This window comes from Podarcis liolepis (genome assembly GCF_965112155.1).
Source record: "Podarcis liolepis genome assembly, chromosome: 7".
In the NCBI taxonomy this organism is placed as follows: Eukaryota; Metazoa; Chordata; class Lepidosauria; order Squamata; family Lacertidae; genus Podarcis; species Podarcis liolepis.
The window spans coordinates 29,189,498-29,208,427 of record NC_139561.1 but is presented as its reverse complement, the minus strand read 5'-3'; the positions used below and the strand labels follow the sequence as shown (position 1 = coordinate 29,208,427).

Here is an 18,930-nt window from a genome sequence, read left to right as displayed (position 1 = left end):
ATGCAAATGATCCCAGGTGATTCAGGGACACTAGCCTCAGTATTCCTCCTCCCCAAAAAGCAGAGTGCCCTTATGGCTGCGACAGTGACTTCCCCTGGTCCGTTCAGGATGAGTCTCTCTCCCCCATCCTTTTTGTATTTGCTGCTTTGGGGCTTCTGTTGCTGTGCCAGTGGGAGCTTAAACCAGGGGATTTCTTCCCCGCTGAGGCTGGATGGAGACTATACCCTTGCAGGGCTGTTTCAAATTCACCGGAGTAACATCACCAAACCCCAGAAAACTAAGCTAGAAGTTGCCATCTGTGACAGGTAAGTGAGAGGAGCCAGAAATATCGCAGGTGCCATAGCTCAGTTCTTTGCGTTCTCAGGTTCAATTCCCAAAGGCATCTCCAAGTAGGGCGGGGAGAGACCCCTGTCTGAAACCCTGGAGAGCTTCTGCCAGTCAGTGTAAACCACACTGAGCTAGATGGTCTGATGGGCCAGTGATCTGATAAGTCATCTTCCTATGTAGGATGCAGGTATCTGTGTCTGGGAAGCATGTGGTCCCAAGCTATGTTTAATCCTGGCAAAAGAGCAAATGAAAAAGGCAAATACCAAAGTAACTTCTCCACAGTCAAGTGCTGGAAGGAACATCTCCTATTGTTGTTGTTTAGTCGTTTAGTCGTGTCTGACTCTTCGTGACCCCATGGACCAGAGCACGCCAGGCACTCCTGTCTTCCACTGCCTCCCACAGTTTGGTCAGACTCATGTTTGTAGCTTCGAGAACGCTGTCCAACCATCTCATCCTCTGTCGTCCCCTTCTCCTTGTGCCCTCCATCTTTCCCAGCATCAGGGTCTTTTCCAGGGAGTATTCTCTTTTCATGAGGTGGCCAAAGTATTGGAGCCTCAGCTTCACGATCTGTCCTTCCAGTGAGCACTCAGGGCTGATTTCCTTAAGAATGGATAGGTTTGATCTTCTTGCAGTCCATGGGACCCTCAAGAGTCTCCTCCAGCACCATAATTCAAAAGCATCAATTCTTCAGCGATCAGCCTTCTTTATGGTCTAGCTTTCACTTCCATACATCACTACTGGGAAAACCATGGCTTTAACTATACGGACCTTTGTTGGTAGGGTGATGTCTCTGCTTTTTAAGATGCTGTCTAGGTTTGCCATCGCCTTTCTCCCAAGGAGCAGGCGTCTTTTAATTTCGTGACTGCTGTCACCATCTGCAGTGATCATGGAGCCCAAGAAAGTAAAATCTCTCACTGCTTCCATTTCTTCCCCTTCTATTTGCCAGGAGGTGATGGGCCCAGTGGCCATGATCTTCGTTTTTTTGATGTTGAGCTTCAGACCATATTTTGCGCTCTCCTCTTTCACCCTCATTAAAAGGTTCTTTAATTCCTCCTCACTTTCTGCCATCAAGGTTGTGTCATCTGCATATCTGAGGTTGTTGATATTTCTTCCGGCAATCTTAATTCCGGCTTGGGATTCATCCAGCCCAGCCTTTTGCATGATGAATTCTGCATATAAGTTAAATAAGCAGGGAGACAATATACAGCCTTGCCGTACTCCTTTCCCAATTTTGAACCAATCAGTTGTTTCATATCTAGTTCTAACTGTAGCTTCTTGTCCCACATAGAGATTTCTCAGGAGACAGATGAGGTGATCAGGCACTCCCATTTCTTTAAGAACTTGCCATAGTTTGCTGTGGTCGACAAAAAGACACGCTTATACCCATAGACACGCTTATACCTTCAAGTGAGGCTCCTCTACTTGCTATCCCACCATCCTGCACATGCCGAAGTAGCATTACAGGCAGCAGAGCCTTGTGTGTGGTGGCACCTGTCCTCTAGACTTTTTTTAAAGGAGCTGTGGACAGGCCCCTTCCAATGTGGACTCACAGTCAGCTTAAGACCATTTCTCCCCATCCCCCAACACACCAGGCTTGTATTGGCAACAGACAGGCATCCTACTTATTTGCAATCAGCTATTGTGTTTCGCTGGATGGTTAATCAGTTTTGATATTTTCTAGGCAGTCATTTTTTATTTTGTCCCTCTGAGAAGCAGTTCAGCTGAAAACCCATTAAGAAGTGCCATGCTGTGTCTGCTCCAAGGTAGCCAGGACTATTCCCCTTTGGAATATGGAGGATTCCGTAGAGCCATCATGACTCACGGGCACTGACTGACCTCACCTCTTCCATGGATTTTATCCAATCTCCTTTGAAACAGTGTCTTGTGTCAACAAGTAGCATACATGGGACAAAGTTATGTGCAGTGAATCCCTGACCCTCCAGCTTCCTCCAGTTTTATAAAAGATGAAGGGGACTGGAAATTCCTATTTAATTTTTCCCAAAGAAGCTGCGTAAACAAATCAATAGCTCCAAAGTTATAGCTCATGCAATCAAAACAGTGCCACCAGGGCACAAGAAGGGCTGTGGCTCAGGGGCAGAGTAGAAGGTCCTTCAGGTTCAATCCTCACCATCTCAAGGGCTGGAAGAGACCCCCATCTGCAGCCCCAGAGAGCTGCTGCCACGCCTTGCAGGGAATCTTGAACCAGGTGTACCAATGACTCAACTAAAGCAGTTTCCAGAGATCATAATAAGACAAGTATCAGCAGGCAAGGAGGAGGAGGGAACTAAGGGGGACAACTCTCCAAGCAGCCCAGTGAGAACTGAACACTTGCCCATTTTTTTGCAACCAATCTACGTTTCATTTTATTTGTTCGACCATTTTATTTTACAGTTCAGTATTGTTTTTAGTTTGTGTTTTATAATCATTATTAAAAGTTTTAGAATGCAGTAAAAGCAAAACCGAGAGTAAAAATAAGAAAGAGCGAGTATAAGAAAAGAAAATGGAGGAGGAGGAGGAGGATGAGAAGAAGAAAACTTCTTTCAAGGTTATATATTTACTCTTAATGCACACCAAGGGATATAAATCATCCCAGCTCTCAACTGGGCGCTTCCCCCAGCCTCCCATCCTGGGAGATTCTCTCTCCCCTGCCTCTTACACAGGGCCTTTCCTCTTCCATCCCTCAAATAACATAAATATAAAAGGTAAAGGTACCCCTGACCATTAGGTCCAGTCGCGGATGACTCTGGGTTGCAGCTCTCATCTCTCTTTATTGGCCAAGGGAGCTGGCGTACAGCTTCCGGGTCATGCGGCCAGCATGACTAAGCCGCTTCTGGCGAACCAGAGCAGTGCACAGAAACGCCGTTTGCCTTCCCGCCAGAGTGGTACCTATTTATCTATTTGCACTTTGACGTGCTTTCGAACTGCTAGGTTGGCAGGAGCAGGGACCGAGCAATGGGAGCTCACCCAATCGCGGGGATTCGAACCGCCGACCTTCTGATTGGCAAGTCCCAGGCTCTGTGGTTTAACCCAAAAAGAAATAATAAAGAAAGAGAGAGAAAAAAAGAAAAAAAGAAAAAGATGCTGACAAATTCAGGGTTGCGGGGCAGGAAACAAGTAGGCAGGGCATGGAAAGGAGTATCATAATGGAGCCTGTTGCATAGGAGCAGTCTACCATGCAATATTTTGCAGCTGTCCTATTTGGGATTTCCCTCTCCCCCCCCCCACACACACTTGTCCTTTAGTTCCACCTTCTCCTGTGGCTTTTCTCTGTTTCTGCAGCAGGTATGACGCGAGTCACCACGGCTACTACCTGGTCCAGGCCATGCGGCTGGGGGTGGAGGAAATCAACAACTCCAGCCGCCTCCTGCCCAACGTCACTCTGGGGTACGAGATCTACGACACCTGCTCGGCATCCTCCAACATGTACGCCACGCTGAGCGTCCTCTCCCAGGATGGCGGAGAGGGCTGCTGCGGTGCCCGGCAGCTGGTGGTGGCTGCCAACTACACCCACTCCCTGCCCAAGGTTGTGGGCGTCATTGGGCCAGACACCAGTGAGAATGCTTTCACGACAGCCAGTCTGCTGGGCGTCTTCTGCATGCCAGAGGTAAGCCCCCAAAGGCCGGTGGGACTTCATGGAGTAGGAGAGCCGTCTCCTACTCTGTGCTTTCTCCAGATGTGGTTGGATCACAGCTTCCCCACCAGCCACAGTCAGCATAGCCAGGCCCAGGAATGAAGAAAAATATTGGGGGGTGGGCAGAACAGGCACCAGCAGCTGCCCAGAAATGTGAGGGGGTTGGTTTGGTGCCAGACTGCTCTTCCTGGTCTCTGTTTTAGGCTGTTGATAGCATGTTTCACAACTGTCTCGTTGAGATTCCTGCATCGCAGGGCCAGCTGAGCCTTTTGAGTCCCTTCCAATTCTGCGATTCTGCCTTATTTTTCTCACACATCTTCCCCCAAAGCAAATTACCCTCTTTGCTGGTGCAGGAGAGATCACTGCAAAGTAAAAGTGACGCAGTCCACTGGGAAGTTGTGTTGGGGAGAGGTTCCTGCCGGATCATGTCCGTGAAAGCGTAGATTAGACAGAAGAAAGCCTTCAGGAAATGTTGGGGAGGACAAGGGCGGTGAATTGAAGCAGAGGGAGCCACGGACTGACAATAAAAGACGTCTGAGGAGCCCTGTATGACTGGTGGCTGCTAGCTAGGAGACACACGTCCCACTGGTGGTTCTGTTTCCATCAGTGATGGAGCTGGAGCAAGCTTGTTTTCTGCTGCTCCAGAGGGCAGGACCGGAACTCAGGGATTCAAATGACAAGGAAGGAGGTGCCAGCTGAAAATTAGGTAGAACTTTCCGAGGATGAGAGTTGTTTGACGAAGGAACAGACTCCCTCAGAAGGTGGCAGACTCTCCTTCCTTGTAGGTTTTAAAACAGAAGGTGGATGGCCAATTGTCAAGGGAGTCTTTAGCTGCTGTTCCTGGTTTGCAGGGGGTTGGACTAGGATGAGCCTTGGGGGTCCATTCCAACTCACAGAACTGTTTCCATCTCCCCATCCAGCTGCATCAGGGGTGAGGGGATGTCTGTGGCCCTGCAGCTGTTGCTCCCATCATCTCTGGCCATGCTGGGAACAGAGAAGGGATTGCTGTTGGGAGTTAAACTTCAGCAACATCTGGAGGACCCGATGTATGTCAAGAGCAGTTGCCTCCTTCCTGCCTTGCCCTCTCTCTTCCCAGGTCAGCTACGAAGCCTCCAGTAAGATGCTCAGCAACAAGAGAGTCTTCCCTTCCTTCCTACGCACCATCCCCAGTGACCAGCTGCAGGTGGACGCCATGGTGCGCCTGCTCAAGACTTTCGGGTGGACCTGGGTCGCGGTGGTGGGCAGCAACAACAACTACGGGATCCAGGGCCTGCAGATGCTGCACGAAGCGGCCCCCCAGGAGGGCATCTGCTTCGCCTACCAGGGCGTCATTCCCGCCAGCAGCGCAGAGGTGGCCCGCATGATCTTGGATGTGGTGGCCTCTGCCGCCAACGTGGTGACCGTCTTCGCCAACAAGCGCAGCGCCCTCCTGTTCCTCCGGGAGGCCGTCCGGCAGAACGTGACTGGGAAGGTGTGGCTGGGCACGGAAGACTGGTCCTTGGCCACGGAAATCTGGAAGATCCCCGGCGTTCAGGGCATCGGCACAGTCCTCGGGGTAACCATCCACCAGGCACACCTGTCGGGGATGAAGGCGTTTGAAGCAGCTTTTGCCGCATCAGAGGAAGCTGGTGCCCACAGGGGCGACACTGGCTCGTGTCAGAATTGCAAGGAAAGGTGCGGCCAGCGATTCTCCCGGTTCCGCAAGCTGCCCGACAGGCAGGAGCCATCGCCCTACGACACACAAGGAGCGTTTAGTGTGTACTCAGCGGTGTATGTCATGGCGCATGCCCTCCACCGTCTGCTGGGCTGCCAAACTGGTGTGTGCCGAAAGGGCACCGTCTATCCGTGGCAGGTAAACCTCCCCATCTCTCTCTGTCTCTGGGCATTTATCCGGCAGGGACAGTGCCAAGTGGCATTCCTGCTGCGGTAAGAGTGGGGTCTCTCCATGGAAAAAGCAGGTGCCAGCCAGGGGTGGCTAACCTGTGGCTTTACAGATATTGCTCAACTCCAGCTCTCATCAGTCCCAGCCAGCAGGATTCATGGAACATGGAGGCTGCAACATCTGTAGGGTGCCACGGTGCTTATCCCTGCTCTGTGTTTTCCTGGGATTCCAGGATGCCGAAGAAAACAGAATAACAGCTGAGATATACTCTTAGCACCTGTGCCACACCATCTCTCCAGCTGAGCATGCTCTGATGGGCATTGGGGGTATGTGAGCTGGGATAGATTACTTGGTAGAGTATGAGACTCTTAGTCTCGTGGGCATGGGTTTGAGCCCCATGTTGGGCAAAAGATTCCTTCATTGCAGCGGGTTGGACTAGATGAAGAGTCCCTTCCAACTCTATGATTCATCTTGTTAGAGGGTGACCCAGGAGACAGCAGCCCCCAAGTCGCTTGCACTGGGCCCTGGATCTCTTGCCCTTTCCCCTCCCTTTTCCCGCTCACAAACCCTGCCTAATTAAAGAGTTCGGGTTTGGGGTGTGGAGATTTGCAGAATCCATGGGGAGTTTTCAGGGTCAAAAAATGGAAGGGGAGTTCATCCAGGGAATGGGACCGTTTGATTCAGCCCGCTTGGGGATCTTCCAGCAAAACAAGGCCTCGTGCATTCAATTTTAAACATGGGGCGTTTCCACACTGAAGACTTAAAACTAGTTTAGCAGTTAATTCCTTCTCCCCAGAGAAACTCTGGAAAATACCTCCAAGCCCACAGTTTGGCAAAACCTTTGGACCAACCCACAAGAACGTGACAAGCTCTAGAGTCTTCCAGAACGCTTCACCAGATGAGATGTACTGGGGCTGACATGAGTTGTAGTCCAGAACATCTGAAGGATATCAGGTTAGGGTTGGCTGGATTAGTCTTTCTGTCTGTCTCTCTGCTGCAGCTCCTGAAGGAAGTGAAGCGGGTGAACTTCAGCCTGAACCACAGACAGATTTATTTTGACACCAATGGGGACCCCTTGGTTGGCTACGACCTGGTCTTGTGGACATGGGCTGGGCAGGAGTGGAACTACACCGTGGTGGGCTCCTTTGACAGGAACCCGGACCGCCTGAGCATCCACAAGGACAGGCTCCTGTGGCACACAGAGGATAATCAGGTAAGGAGGCACACACGGAGGAGCGGGAGGCTCATACACCCAGGGAAGATTCTTACTGTTGAGATCTAGCCACCACCCATGACGTTGGTCTGCCTGGAATTCCCCTTGCCAGGGAAAAATGGGAGCGAGCAACCCATTCTACTACAGGGGGGTTGTAGCATTGGCTCATGGGGGCACTTTGGGTCTACCTACACCCCTTGACACCAACGCTCCTCCTCCCGCCCAGGTCCCTGACTCCGTGTGCTCCAAGGAATGCGGCACGGGGGAGCAGAAGGTGCAGCAGGGCATGCACCAGTGCTGTTTCCACTGCGTGGGCTGCTCTCCAGGAACCTTCCTGAACAGAAGCGGTGAGTGAATTGTCAGCAGGCAGAGCAAGGCCAGGCCAGCACCAGAGTCAGAAGCAGGCGGGCAGAGGCGATTCAACTCTCCTGCTTCCTGCCTCTTTAAACCCATGGCCTCCATGGCTTCAGGCTGGCTCTGCCCCCTTGCTGTCTCCCCACAGGGCCAACGCCTCTGAGGTCACATGGCTTCCTAATCCCGAAGCCCAAGCCTTGCATGATGTTCCTGAGCTTTTGCGGTTTGGGGCCTCACCTGCATCCTCTAGGAGGAAGGCATGGCCAAGCGGCCCGTGACCAGAAGCAGGAAGCTCTCTTGCAAAGCACTCGGAGGGATGGAGAAACATGGAAATGTGCTGGAGCCACAGAGGGTTTGCTCATGCTAGCCTGGGGGGGGGGGGTGATGGCAGTGGCAAAAAAAAAGGGAGAGTTTTGTACCCGGTATACCTTTAAAGCACATTCTTTCCCTCGGGAAATAGTTCACCCCTTCACAAAGATACAATGTCCAGCAGACCTAAAAAAAACCTACAGGCCTCAGGGAGATAATGTGCTTCAGATGCGTTTTTATTTGCTTTTCAATTTATTTCTAAATTAGATGCTTGTAACTGTCTTTAGAATGTTTTAATCTTATATATAGAGAGAGTCTGCTTTCTTGTTTTAAACGGGCCACCTGTTTGCCGCCTTTTTGTAGGAGCAGGTGCACTTTTAGGACCCTGAGAGAACTAAGACGGTGGATAGGCGAGGTCTAGAAGTTGAAAAAAAAGGAAGGAGATGGGTTCAAGAGTTTCAGGGTTGAGATGAGTACCAAAGACCCAGGGACACCCCCTAATACACTTTTGCACGCTGTGATATTAGGAGAGCACTTCCAGAGTGCAACACACACAGACGGCGAGGCACTGCAGCAGATAGGTGCACTAAGGCTGAGCTGTGTTGATGGGAGGAAGGGCAACGTTCTTGCAGCCGGGAATCCAGGATTAATTATTTCATAGAATCATAGAACTGGAAGGGGACGCAAGGATCATCTAGTCCAACCCCCTGCAACGCAGGAATCTTTTGCCTGGCATGGGGCTCAGACTCACAACGCTGACATTGAGTCTTGTGTTCTTCCAGCTGAGCTATCCCAGTTGGTTATTGCATATATATCCTAGGCTTTTCTCCAAGCACCTCAAGGTGGTATACACATTATTCTGCTCCTCCTCCTCCTCCTTTAACCCCCACAATAACCCTGTGAGGGAGGTTAGGCTGAGAGGCAGTGGCTGGCTCAAGGTCGCACCCAGCTGGCCCAGTGGAGATTTGAACCCTGGTCTCCCAGGTCCTTGTAGTCAAACTCTCTAACAACTACACTGCAGCGGCCGTCTTGTTGGCTGCCCCCCAGAGATCCCAGGGATGGGGAAAACGTAGCTTCCACTGACTAGCCCTGCCGCCCCACAGATCCGTACACCTGCCAGAAGTGCCAGAAGGACCAGTGGGCGCCTGGCAGAAGCGAAGCCTGCTTCGACCGCACCGTCGTCTTCATGCTGTGGGACGACCCCATCTCCGTGGCCCTGTTGGCAGCCAACACCCTCCTGCTGCTGCTCGTGGCCGGGACCACGGGCGTCTTCGTGCGGAACCGCCACACGCCCGTCGTGAAGTCGGCCGGCGGTTGGATGTGCTTCGCCATGCTGGGCGCCCTGGCCTGCGCCGGCCTCAGCCTCTACTGCTTCTTCGGGGCCCCAGGGCACTTTGTCTGCCTTCTGAGGTTGTCTGTGTACAGCACCTGCCTCACCGGGTGCCTCTCGTGCATGGCGGCGCGCTCGGTGCAGATCGTCATCGTCTTCAAGATGGCGGCCAGGGCTCCGGGCCTGTATGGGGCCTGGCGGAAGTACCACGGCTCCGGCCTGCTCATAGGAGCCATCACTGGGCTGCAAGGCACAATGGTCCTCACCTCCCTCACCATCAGCCCCCCGGCCCCCTACAAGAACTACGAAGCCTTTGAGGAGCTGATTCTCCTGGAGTGCAGCCAGGGCAACACAGTGATTCCCGTTTTCTGGATGATCTTCAACAGCCTGCTGGGCGTGGCTTGCTTCACCATCAGCTACGCGGGGAAGGACCTTCCCAACAGCTACAACGAAGCCAAGTGCATCACGTTCAGCAACCTCATCTACTTCGTCTCCTTCATCACGTACGCCACCGCCGCGAGCATCTACAAGGGCAAGTACCTGGCGGCTATCCACATCGCCACCCTCCTCTGCACCCTCGCCGGGATCTTCGGGGGCTACTTCGCCCCCAAGGCCTACATCATCCTCTTCCACTCCCATCTCAACACCAACCAACACTTCCAGATGTCCATTCAGAGCTACACAAAGAGGGTGAACGCAGCAGGCTGAGTGGCGGGAAGGTCAGGCGGCCAAGGCGAGATGGGTTTCGCCGTCTCGGTTTCACATTTTTTCGGTCTTATGTTCCGTTCTGTACAATTCCACACCAATTTTTTCTTCTTATTTACACAAAAGGAATCCTTGTGAATTCTAGTGCCATTTGTCTTCATATGGTACAACTGTGTGCAATTAACTTGCGCAATTTGAAAGCCGGCTGGTTGAAATCCCACAGATTAAGCAAAGGGAAGGTGGAGAGCTTAAAAGCTCCTTTTGCACCAGGTTTTACTGGAGCAGAAAGTTTTTAAAAGCCTTGCTTACCAGGCTCTGGGATGCTCTCAGGAGATTTTCTGGGAATCCATTTGCCTCCACAGGAGCACCCCAGAGCTCTCTGCTTTGCTTGAAAGGTAAAGATGGTTGCATGAGGGTGGTTTGGCATACAATGGAACCTTGGCTCTTGGATGGCTTAGCTGACGAACAAATTGGCTCCCAAACGCAGAAAACCCCAAAGTAAGTGTTCCGGTTTCCAAACGTTTTTTGGAAGCTGAATGTCCGATGCGGCTGTTGGCTATTGTTTCCAGGACACCTGCGCTAATTGGAAAGGTGCACCTTGCTTTTCGAACGTCTTGGGAGTCGAACAGATTAGATTTGAGAACCAAGGTTCCACTGTACGTGTTTTTGCACATGCAAACTACAGTATCCCCAGAATGTAACCCTGGCATGATGCAAAACACTACAAATTCTATGATTCTATGATTCATACCGTGTACGCTTCTTTGTATGCAATTTTGCTAAGATACATATTTTCCTGCAAAATGATTTCCCTTATATAATGCACTTTTGCAATTTATTTTCAAGGATATACACACTTATATGCAGTTTTGAACACACTGCTTGGCTGGAGAACTGCATTGCAAGATTTGGAGGAGTGGGAATATCCGAGGCTGGCTGGGTTTCCGTTTCTGTATCGTTTCATAAAGTACAGATCAGATTAGTGTGAACTGAATCAAGTTTCTCCCCCATCCCTTGATGGGAGTAAGGTCAGAGAAACCTAATCCACACACAAAGAACTCCAGGAGCTCATGGCTGATGAGGAAATAACACTGCCCACCACCATTTCCCCGTCCCAGGCAACTGGATCAACAATGGTTCGAGCTGTGGGGGCGACCGATTCTCTTTTTCACTCCACTCCAGCAGAGGAAGGGAGTAGAGGTTCTGTCAGCTGAGCAAGGGAAGGTCCTAGCGTAGAAATTTTAGCGGCACCTGGGCCATTATTACACACTGCATTATGTTCAGAGTACGGATGTAATTGAAGTTCAGGTTTTCTTTTTTAATTGCTCTCCTTTATTGGGGATGGGGCTTTACAATAGGGGCACAACGCTACGTCTCACAGTCATCTGGGATGGTAATGATCAGCGACTGTTCGATCACATCCGGGGGACCAAAGTTCTCGTTCGAAGAGAGTCTCTGTACAGGGAGCTCCTCGCTCAGGGAGCCGTGGGCGAGCGACTCCGCCACGACCTCCTCGGCAGAGCCCCCCTCCAGAGCGTGAGGGGGCTGCAGGGCCACCACCACGGCCTTCTCGTCCTCGATGATCAGGTTCCGCAGCTTCCTCTGGCGGGGGTTGTAGTTCTCCACCCGGTCATGGATCTCCATGTGGCGTCTCAAGTGGGCCTTCGAGAGAGAGCAAGAGGAGAGACGGTTGGCATGTCGGAACCCAGAGCCCACAAATGGAAGTGGGGAAGAGCAGCTAAGGGCCCTTTCCGGCGGTAACAGATGAACTGCTGGGCAAGGAGGCAAGGCAGGGGCTGAGCTGGGTTCCCTCAGGCAGGTCTGCCTCAGCCGGGCATCTGCACTAGAGGGACACCTTACGGGTTTGGGGTGAGGATGACAAAATGTGTGAAGGTCTCTGGACAACTGATAGTGCTTTATGGAGGGCCAGTGGCTCTGAAGGGGGTCACTTTTGAAAGTGTTTAGTCATCCTAAGGCAGAGGAGAATTCTCTTTTCTTCTTCCTGCCGAGGGCCACACTCCGTGAAGGATAATCTCTTGGGGGCCACATATAAGTGTTGGGCAGGGACCCAAGAGAAAAGTGAACAGAGCCACCCTCTTCTCTCTTACACCTCCTGCCCCGGTTCCCACCCCAAGTTTCCCCTCTGCTAGGCACTTGCAAAAGCCGAGGGCCACATGAAAATAGACAGAGGGCCACAGGTTGGCCACCCCTTTCTTCAGATGAAGGGGGGAATCAATGCAGATACTGTAGGGAGAGGGAAGAAGGAAAAAAGAATTGCAAGAATGAGAAAGAAAAGGCATTGAGAGGGGATTTGAAGAGCCTGGGAGTCAGCTATGCGCACACACACACACACACACACACACACACACAAAATTCCTATTTCTTAAATGTGCCGTAAGCCAGACCACGAGTGCCACATCGTACCTGCCGTGTGAACTTGTAGCCACATTCTGTGCATTCAAACTTCCTCACCCCTTTGTGCCGACGGACGTGGACACGCAGTTGCTCCACAGCTGGAAAAGCAAAACCAGAGGCCCATTAAGTGGCTGCCTAAGGACAGCATACAGCCCAGTGCTGCCCACTCCTCCAGATGTTTCTGGCAACTTCTCCCAGGGGCTGTGCTGGCCTTGTCCAAAACATCTGGAGGGCAGAAGCCTGGCCAACTTGGACAGTAGCTCTACCAAGATTTATGCCCAGCCGTCCCACCCTAGGTGGCCTCTTTAACTTGGCTTAAGTCTGGGGTCTCCTTGAATACAAAAGCTCAGTGCTCTGCCACTAAGCCAGATGCAGACAATCTGGTGCCCCAACCCTAATCCCTGACCATACCAGACCCTGGGGCTGGTGGGAGTTGTAGTACAACAGCACCTGGAGGGCATCAGATTGGCAAAAGCCAAGCTGCAGGATCTGTGCTCCTCAACTGCGTAGTTCCATCTTACGCAAAAGCCTTTGCACTGCACGTTTTGAGACAGCAAGGCTTCGCCCCTCTTAACAAGCATTTCACTCATTCACTCAGTTGTTTCGGCACTCCCTCCCCTTACCTTTGAAAGTCTTCCCACAGATCTGGCAGAAGTGGGGTCTCCCTTCCTGGTGCCGGCTGGCAATGTGCCTCAGCAGGGGGCCTCTCTCAGTGAACTTTTGGTCACAAAACTCGCAGCTGAAGGGTCGCTCGCCTGTGTGGGTCCGGTTGTGCTTGTCCAGGCTTGCTGATGTGTGCACACAGAAGAGAAAACCAGTCAAACAGGAGGAGAGGCCTTCTTTATATTTCTATACACACACCAGACTGTATTACAAAAGTGATGGGAATGGAAACATAGCTTCCAAAGCACCCACTATTCCTTCCTGACTAATGACTAGAGCTGCAAGATACATCGGTAATTTGTCCGAAACCCGTATGAAGTTCACACCGCAATACCGGTTTCAGACTTTTTGAGCTGGTGATACATCACGGCTCCCCGGCTCCAGCCAGCACAGCGCCCCTCACTCCAGTCTGCCTGCAGCTTGTTCTTCCCTGTTTCAACATCGTGGTGCATCGCCGGATTGCGCTGTTTGGTTGGTGATACACCACGGTGCTGAAAACCTGATACTGCCCAGGCCTCCTGCTGACTGAGAGGTTCTTTAGGTTCCCAGAGGGCCCGGGTGGGACAGGCTCCCAAGTCCTAAGCAGATGCCCTGCGGCAACTCTGCCCTTCAGTGGGAACGGCCCCAAGGGCCAGGCTGTACCCATACCTTGCGTGCGGAAGGTTTTACCGCAGAGGTGGCACTGGAAGGGCTTCTCCCCGGTGTGGGTGCGCAGGTGCATGTTGAGGTTGGCCTTCTGGGTGAAGGCGTGCTGGCAGAACTCGCAGACATAGGGGCGCTCGTTCCTGCAGAGACAGGAGAAGGAAGGGCAATGCTAGAGCATACTGGGGCATGGAAGCTCCCCGTGGAAAGGGACAAAGCAGGCCACTTCTGCACACCTATGCTTAGCTTTGATGTGCATCTGCAACCCGTTGCGACTCGAAGCCCTGTGGCCGCACTCCTCGCAGACAAACAGCTTCTCCCCGCGGTGCTTGAAGGCCTCGTGGAGGTGTAGCTCCGTCCGCGACAGGAAGCACTTGGAGCAGGCAGAGCACTGAAGAAGGAAAAGGAGGAAGGATGGACTGGGGTCAGGGATGTGCTCCTTGCGGGTCAAGCAGCCTTGCGGAGGTGGCCTCAGGCTCAACCAATTCCTCGCAGACTGCCCCTTTACCCCCATTAATATCCCTGGAGCTTGGCCTTCCCTTCATTCTCGCATGTTAAGGAAAGGTGCCATCTCCCAAGCAAACCACACTCCCTGTCTCCACTGGGCTTACCGTAACAAACATGTTTCAGGAAAAATAAGATTGTGTTTTTTTAAAAAATAGGTAAGTCGTAATCGCCAGTAATGAAGTATTGTATGCAGCTGTGCAATTTACTGGATCAATAATATAACCGTAGCAAAAGGGAAAGGAAGTGTGGGTTGTGATGACAGAATCAAAGCAATTGCAAGTTTTTGTTTTAACAAAGAAGATGAAAAAGTAACCTTGGAGTGTCCTAAACCCAGACACTTACATACTCCCTGTGAGGCCTGATTCTCCTGAGCTGCTGTGTTTCCATATAAAATAAAAATTAGACTCAATGGCGAAGAAGCCATTACAAGCACTTTGTCCCCTGGACATTTGCAGCTTAGGTGAGATTTTCCCAAGAAGGGCGATTTGCCAAGTCTCGGCCAACACCGATACTCACCGCATGTGGCTTGGGGGCCCCATGTAGCTTGATGAGGTGGCTCTGCAGGTCCTTCTTCTGCATGAACTGCTGGATGCAGGAAGAGCACTAGAACACAAGGCGACAAGAACCGCAGGTCAGTGGCGGATGAGGGTTGCTATTCTTTTGTTTGTTTTCATTTGAAAAGAAATGCCATTTCTCACACTGAACCACACCTTACAAAATTAACCTTCCCTTCATACAGTTATCTGAATAACATCCCACATATTACAAAGGATGTTAAAAACAAAAATGGAGATTCCGAAAACAAAGGATAATCCCTCGTATTTATAGGGTGAGGTGCAGAGCTGGAATAATTCTGAAGGTCTACTTTCTTCTCTTTCCTCCTTTTATCAAGGCTGGAGGCTTCCCAAGTTCATTATTTAGCATCCTTAAGGTTTGGTGGGAATCTGATAAAGAGGCATTGCAGGGACGGAACTCTATTCTACAACTCTACAATTCTGGATACTTACACATTGTGCTGCAAGCACCTGTCTGTCAATATTGCTGTATAAAACGAAGTCTTGCTGTGCGCTCATAAAGGAGACTTTTTTTCATTTGGCCTCTACTTAAACCAACTTTTTCGTTAACCTTTCACCTTAAACCATTCTTCTTTAGGAACCCCCTCAAAACGCTTCCAAATCTTTCTAATAATCATCCCTGTAACTTTTAAGTATTCTGTAAACCCTTTTACAGGCTGCTCCTTCATTAGGACTGTTCCCAGAAGTCCTACAGTAGCCATTGATAACAAAGGATACAGCACCATCCATAGAGCAGACCTGAGCCTAGAAGGGCGAGGGGAACCTCAGCTCCAAGCCTCTGCGCTTAGCTGAGCACCTGCCCAGGGTAGCTCAGGTACAGCTTCTGTTCCCAATGCCAGCCTTTCCCTCCCTCCAAAAGCTGGGGCCCTCCATATGTTTTGGACCATAACTCCCATCAGCCCCAGCTGGCAGGGCTGCCTTGTAGCTTCGAAGGGAAGGTTGAGGCTATGTGAATCGCTCCCCTTCCCCAAAGTAAAATGTCCTGTCGCAAGACAGCCAGCAGGACTCAGGGGCAAGGCAGGCTGACCTTATAAGGCATCTCTCCCGTATGGGACACCATGTGCACACGGAGCTCCATCCGCCTCTTGAACATCTCTTGACAGACAGAGCAGGTGAAAACCTGGACAGAAAAGGGAAAAGGACATTCAGGGAGCTGGGAGGAGGGGAGGGGGGGAGAGAGCCCTGCATAGAACTGCCAGCTCCAAGGAGAGCGAGCAAACCTACAAGTTCGAGAAACGCAGCCAGAGACTCTGCTGCTTCAGGAAGCAGGCAGAGAAATTTAAGAACAGCCCTGCTGGATCAGGCCACTCACCCATCTAGTCCAGCATCCTGTTTTCATAGGGAGCAACCGGATGCCCTAGGGGGAAACCCGCAAGCAGGATTCAAGCCCAAGGGCAGCACTCTCCCCTCCTGTGGCTTCCAGCCTCTGTGTCTTTGATTAGCGGACAGCTACATGAGGCTGCACTGTAGAAGGAGAAGGCCGCATTGCTCCTCTTCTAGCCATCACCCAACCCCAAACAGCCCCTTTTTGTCCTGACTCAATGCAGGCACAAATCCTTAAGTCACCCCTCTCCAGACAGGGCCTGGGGCTGCCATCTCTGCGGCTGGTGCATTTGCAGCTCAATGCTGACAGGCTGTGTCAGGGTCAGCTCCCAGGTGGGCGAGACAGGATTTGACTCTGGGTCTTCTACATCTCAACGCAGCCCTCTCTCTTGGGCACCACAACAGCCTCCACCCACCCAGTACTTCAGAGCTGTTCCTCCAACAGCACTGCAAGAGTGTCTATGTGTGTTTTCCAGCTGTAACCCCCTCCTTCCCATAATACCTGCTCTGTACGGTTCATGCAGTTCCTGGCTTCGTGCTCCAGCAGGTTCTCCTTCCGGAAGTAGCATTTCCCGCACTTTGAACATTCAAAGGGCTTCTCACCAGTGTGCTTCCTGCAGGTTACAAGGATTTTTTTATAGATTAAAAAAAAGAACAGAGTGACCCACTGCAAGTAGTCCTGCAAGGCAGGTGGGGCACTGTTGTGCTCTGGTCTCCCAAGGGCACTCACTTGAAACCAGGTACCAGCAGAAAGTAGATCAGGGTCTTCTGATCTGGGTGATTTGGCCTGCGATCAGGCAAACTGCATTTTCAATTGCTGGTTCTAAATGTGTTTTGATGTATTTTAGCTACTGTTTTTAACTAGTTAGTTTTAACTACTTTGTATTTTGCAATGATGCTTTTAAATGTTGGAAGCTGCCTTCAGAAAGGCAGGATATAAATACATTAAAATAAAATAGCATAAAACAGCAGCAACAGCAGCAGTTGACTGTCAGGAGTTTGTGACTCCCAATTGTTTAACAATACCAACAGATATCTCCCTTCCCCACTCCACAGCTAAATCTGGCTGCTGAAACAAAGAAAGTCTGGAGTAACCAGAAGTAGACTTCTGTCTGAGAAGAATGAGTTCAGTCCAGTTCTGGTCCTGAAAACAAATCCCTCCACGCAGAATGTGCTCAAAGGCACCTGTTCTGGACTCCTAAGTTTTGCACCTGGGCTCTCTGGCTTCTAATAAGAAACCAAGTTTGGAGTCTGCCCATTCCTGCTCCAAATGCTGGGCAAGGAGCCAACCGTGCCTCAATTCACAAGCTGGTTCTTGGGGCAAAACAGGCAGCCTGTATCAGCAAGGCATGTGAACTTGCCTGTTGTGCACCTTGAGATAGTACTTGCTGAGAAAGGACTTGTGGCAAGTGGGGCATTCAACTGGTCCCGTCGCACCCCTGCGGCTTCCCAGCACCCCGGCTTCCAGCAGGCCGCTGTTCCCAGCAGTCTTGGAGCTGCTGGGCTTCCTGGACAGGTGAGTTCTCCTTTTGGTCCTCACGCTCTTCTTCCCGGGAATGTAATCCTCATCCCTTTCCTTGCTCCCTCCTCCTTCATCTTCGGCGGTCAGGTCATTTGAGCCGGGAGCCTCCTGCGTTTCCCGCTGTGAGAAAAACAGGGCAGTAACTTCTACACACCCACCCAAACACAACTTTGTGTACTACGATAAACAGAATCCATCACAAAGGCTAGCCACTTGACCAGTTAAAAAATAATAATACTTGGCCATATATGATGGTCAAGTATTTAAAACGTTCATTTAGTACAACTGTAAGAAAGGAACTAACTATAGGCTAATTTCAATCCTGCCAATTAGTTAAGCGTTCCAGGTAAAAGTTCTATTGTCATCAAGTGTTATTTGTAGCCTAATCACATAGCGCAAATAAGAGGCGCAGGTGAAACAAGTTCAGGAGATTCACTCATTCTCCTTTACTTTATCCCAGGACCTGAGGAATTGCCCAAACCATCGTAAATGTTGTTTAAAATGAAATTTTAAACTCACACAGCAGCTCTAAGACAAAGGTACTTTGATGCTTTCTGGGTGTTTTGGACGGATGGGAGTTGTAGCCAAAAATTCTGGAGGGCATGAGGCTGGGGGAAGCTGCTATACAAACATAGCTAGACTATTTCACCCTTTACACAGGTCAAACCTGGTTTAGCAATGGAGTGTAGACTTGAGAAGGAGCTGCTGAATTTGATCATTGCACCTTACACATTTTCAGGTGTACACAAATATGCAGAGGGGTCCCCAAGACCCCTGTGAGCACACAGTCCTCATATCACCAGCTCTATCAGTTCCATTAAATAGACTGGCTGCCACCCACACAAATACATTTTCACCATCCCTGGAATTATCTGGACTGTTACTATCAGACTGTGGACTGTTAACTGACAGTATTTGATGAGTGACCTGTGAGTTTCCCAATATTTAGACTAAGCTCCACCTTTTTCAAGTACACAACACACAACCAAACTACTATGGGATGGATGAACTGGCCTTGCCTTTCCCCTGGCCTCCCCCAAAATCCAAGGCAGCCCCCCGCCCATTTCCTGACAAGATGCTTATTCTGTTCAGTTTCTCAGAACAACAGCTGCCTGAACCTAGAATCCCAACAGGCAGCTCTCAATCTTGCAGAGGCAGCTTGACTGAGTAGGCCAAACCAATCCTTCCACCATTCTACACGGAACTAAAGTTAGGTTTCTTCTCTAATATCCCGCTACCCATTGTGACTTTCAGCTGCAGTAAAACATTTTTAGCATTTTGTTAGAAAGACCTGGCCTTTGGGACAAACAAGAACACAAACTGGGCTTTGAAGATTCAGAAGCTCTTTGTTTACAAAAAGACTCACAGCTCAAACCTGCACTGTGTGTATGTGAGAGAGAGGGAGCTTGCTACTGCAGTATGACCCCCATCTGCAGGTTTTGGAGCACTAACAGCAGCCAGGCCTTGAAACCAGAGCTGTTAGTTATTTCTGAGTTGCTTTTATTAGTTCGTGCTGTACTGGGACAAAGTGC

General features: G+C 50.7%; 2 protein-coding genes across 6 annotated transcripts in view; one reads left to right on the top strand and one right to left on the bottom strand.

The window, feature by feature from the left end:
* On the top strand, positions 1-14,286 carry TAS1R1 (taste 1 receptor member 1; the record flags this gene model as incomplete). The annotated part of the gene is made up of 6 exons (XM_083512957.1): positions 1-305; positions 3,607-3,931; positions 5,055-5,810; positions 6,841-7,053; positions 7,280-7,400; positions 8,820-14,286. 6 exons carry the CDS (start codon positions 1-3, stop codon positions 9,752-9,754), a joined length of 2,655 nt encoding a protein of 884 aa, XP_083369083.1. The 3' UTR covers positions 9,755-14,286.
* The window catches only part of ZBTB48 (zinc finger and BTB domain containing 48), a 386,674-nt gene continuing 378,804 nt past the window's right edge, over positions 11,061-18,930 (bottom strand). For 3 of the 5 annotated variants that reach the window (XM_083513011.1, XM_083513010.1, XM_083513012.1), the window contains 9 exons: positions 17,234-17,518; positions 16,379-16,486; positions 15,581-15,673; positions 14,495-14,581; positions 13,708-13,862; positions 13,478-13,614; positions 12,790-12,954; positions 12,176-12,264; positions 11,061-11,413 (listed from right to left, as the gene is read on the bottom strand). In XM_083513011.1, the coding sequence (XP_083369137.1) occupies positions 11,120-11,413; positions 12,176-12,264; positions 12,790-12,954; positions 13,478-13,614; positions 13,708-13,862; positions 14,495-14,581; positions 15,581-15,673; positions 16,379-16,486; positions 17,234-17,518 (1,413 nt within the window). In that variant the 3' untranslated portion in view covers positions 11,061-11,119. Of the gene's footprint in view, positions 11,414-12,175; positions 12,265-12,789; positions 12,955-13,477; positions 13,615-13,707; positions 13,863-14,494; positions 14,582-15,580; positions 15,674-16,378; positions 16,491-17,233; positions 17,519-18,930 lie in introns of all 5 variants that reach the window. The other 2 variants (XM_083513013.1, XM_083513014.1) reach the window with 1 other exon arrangement.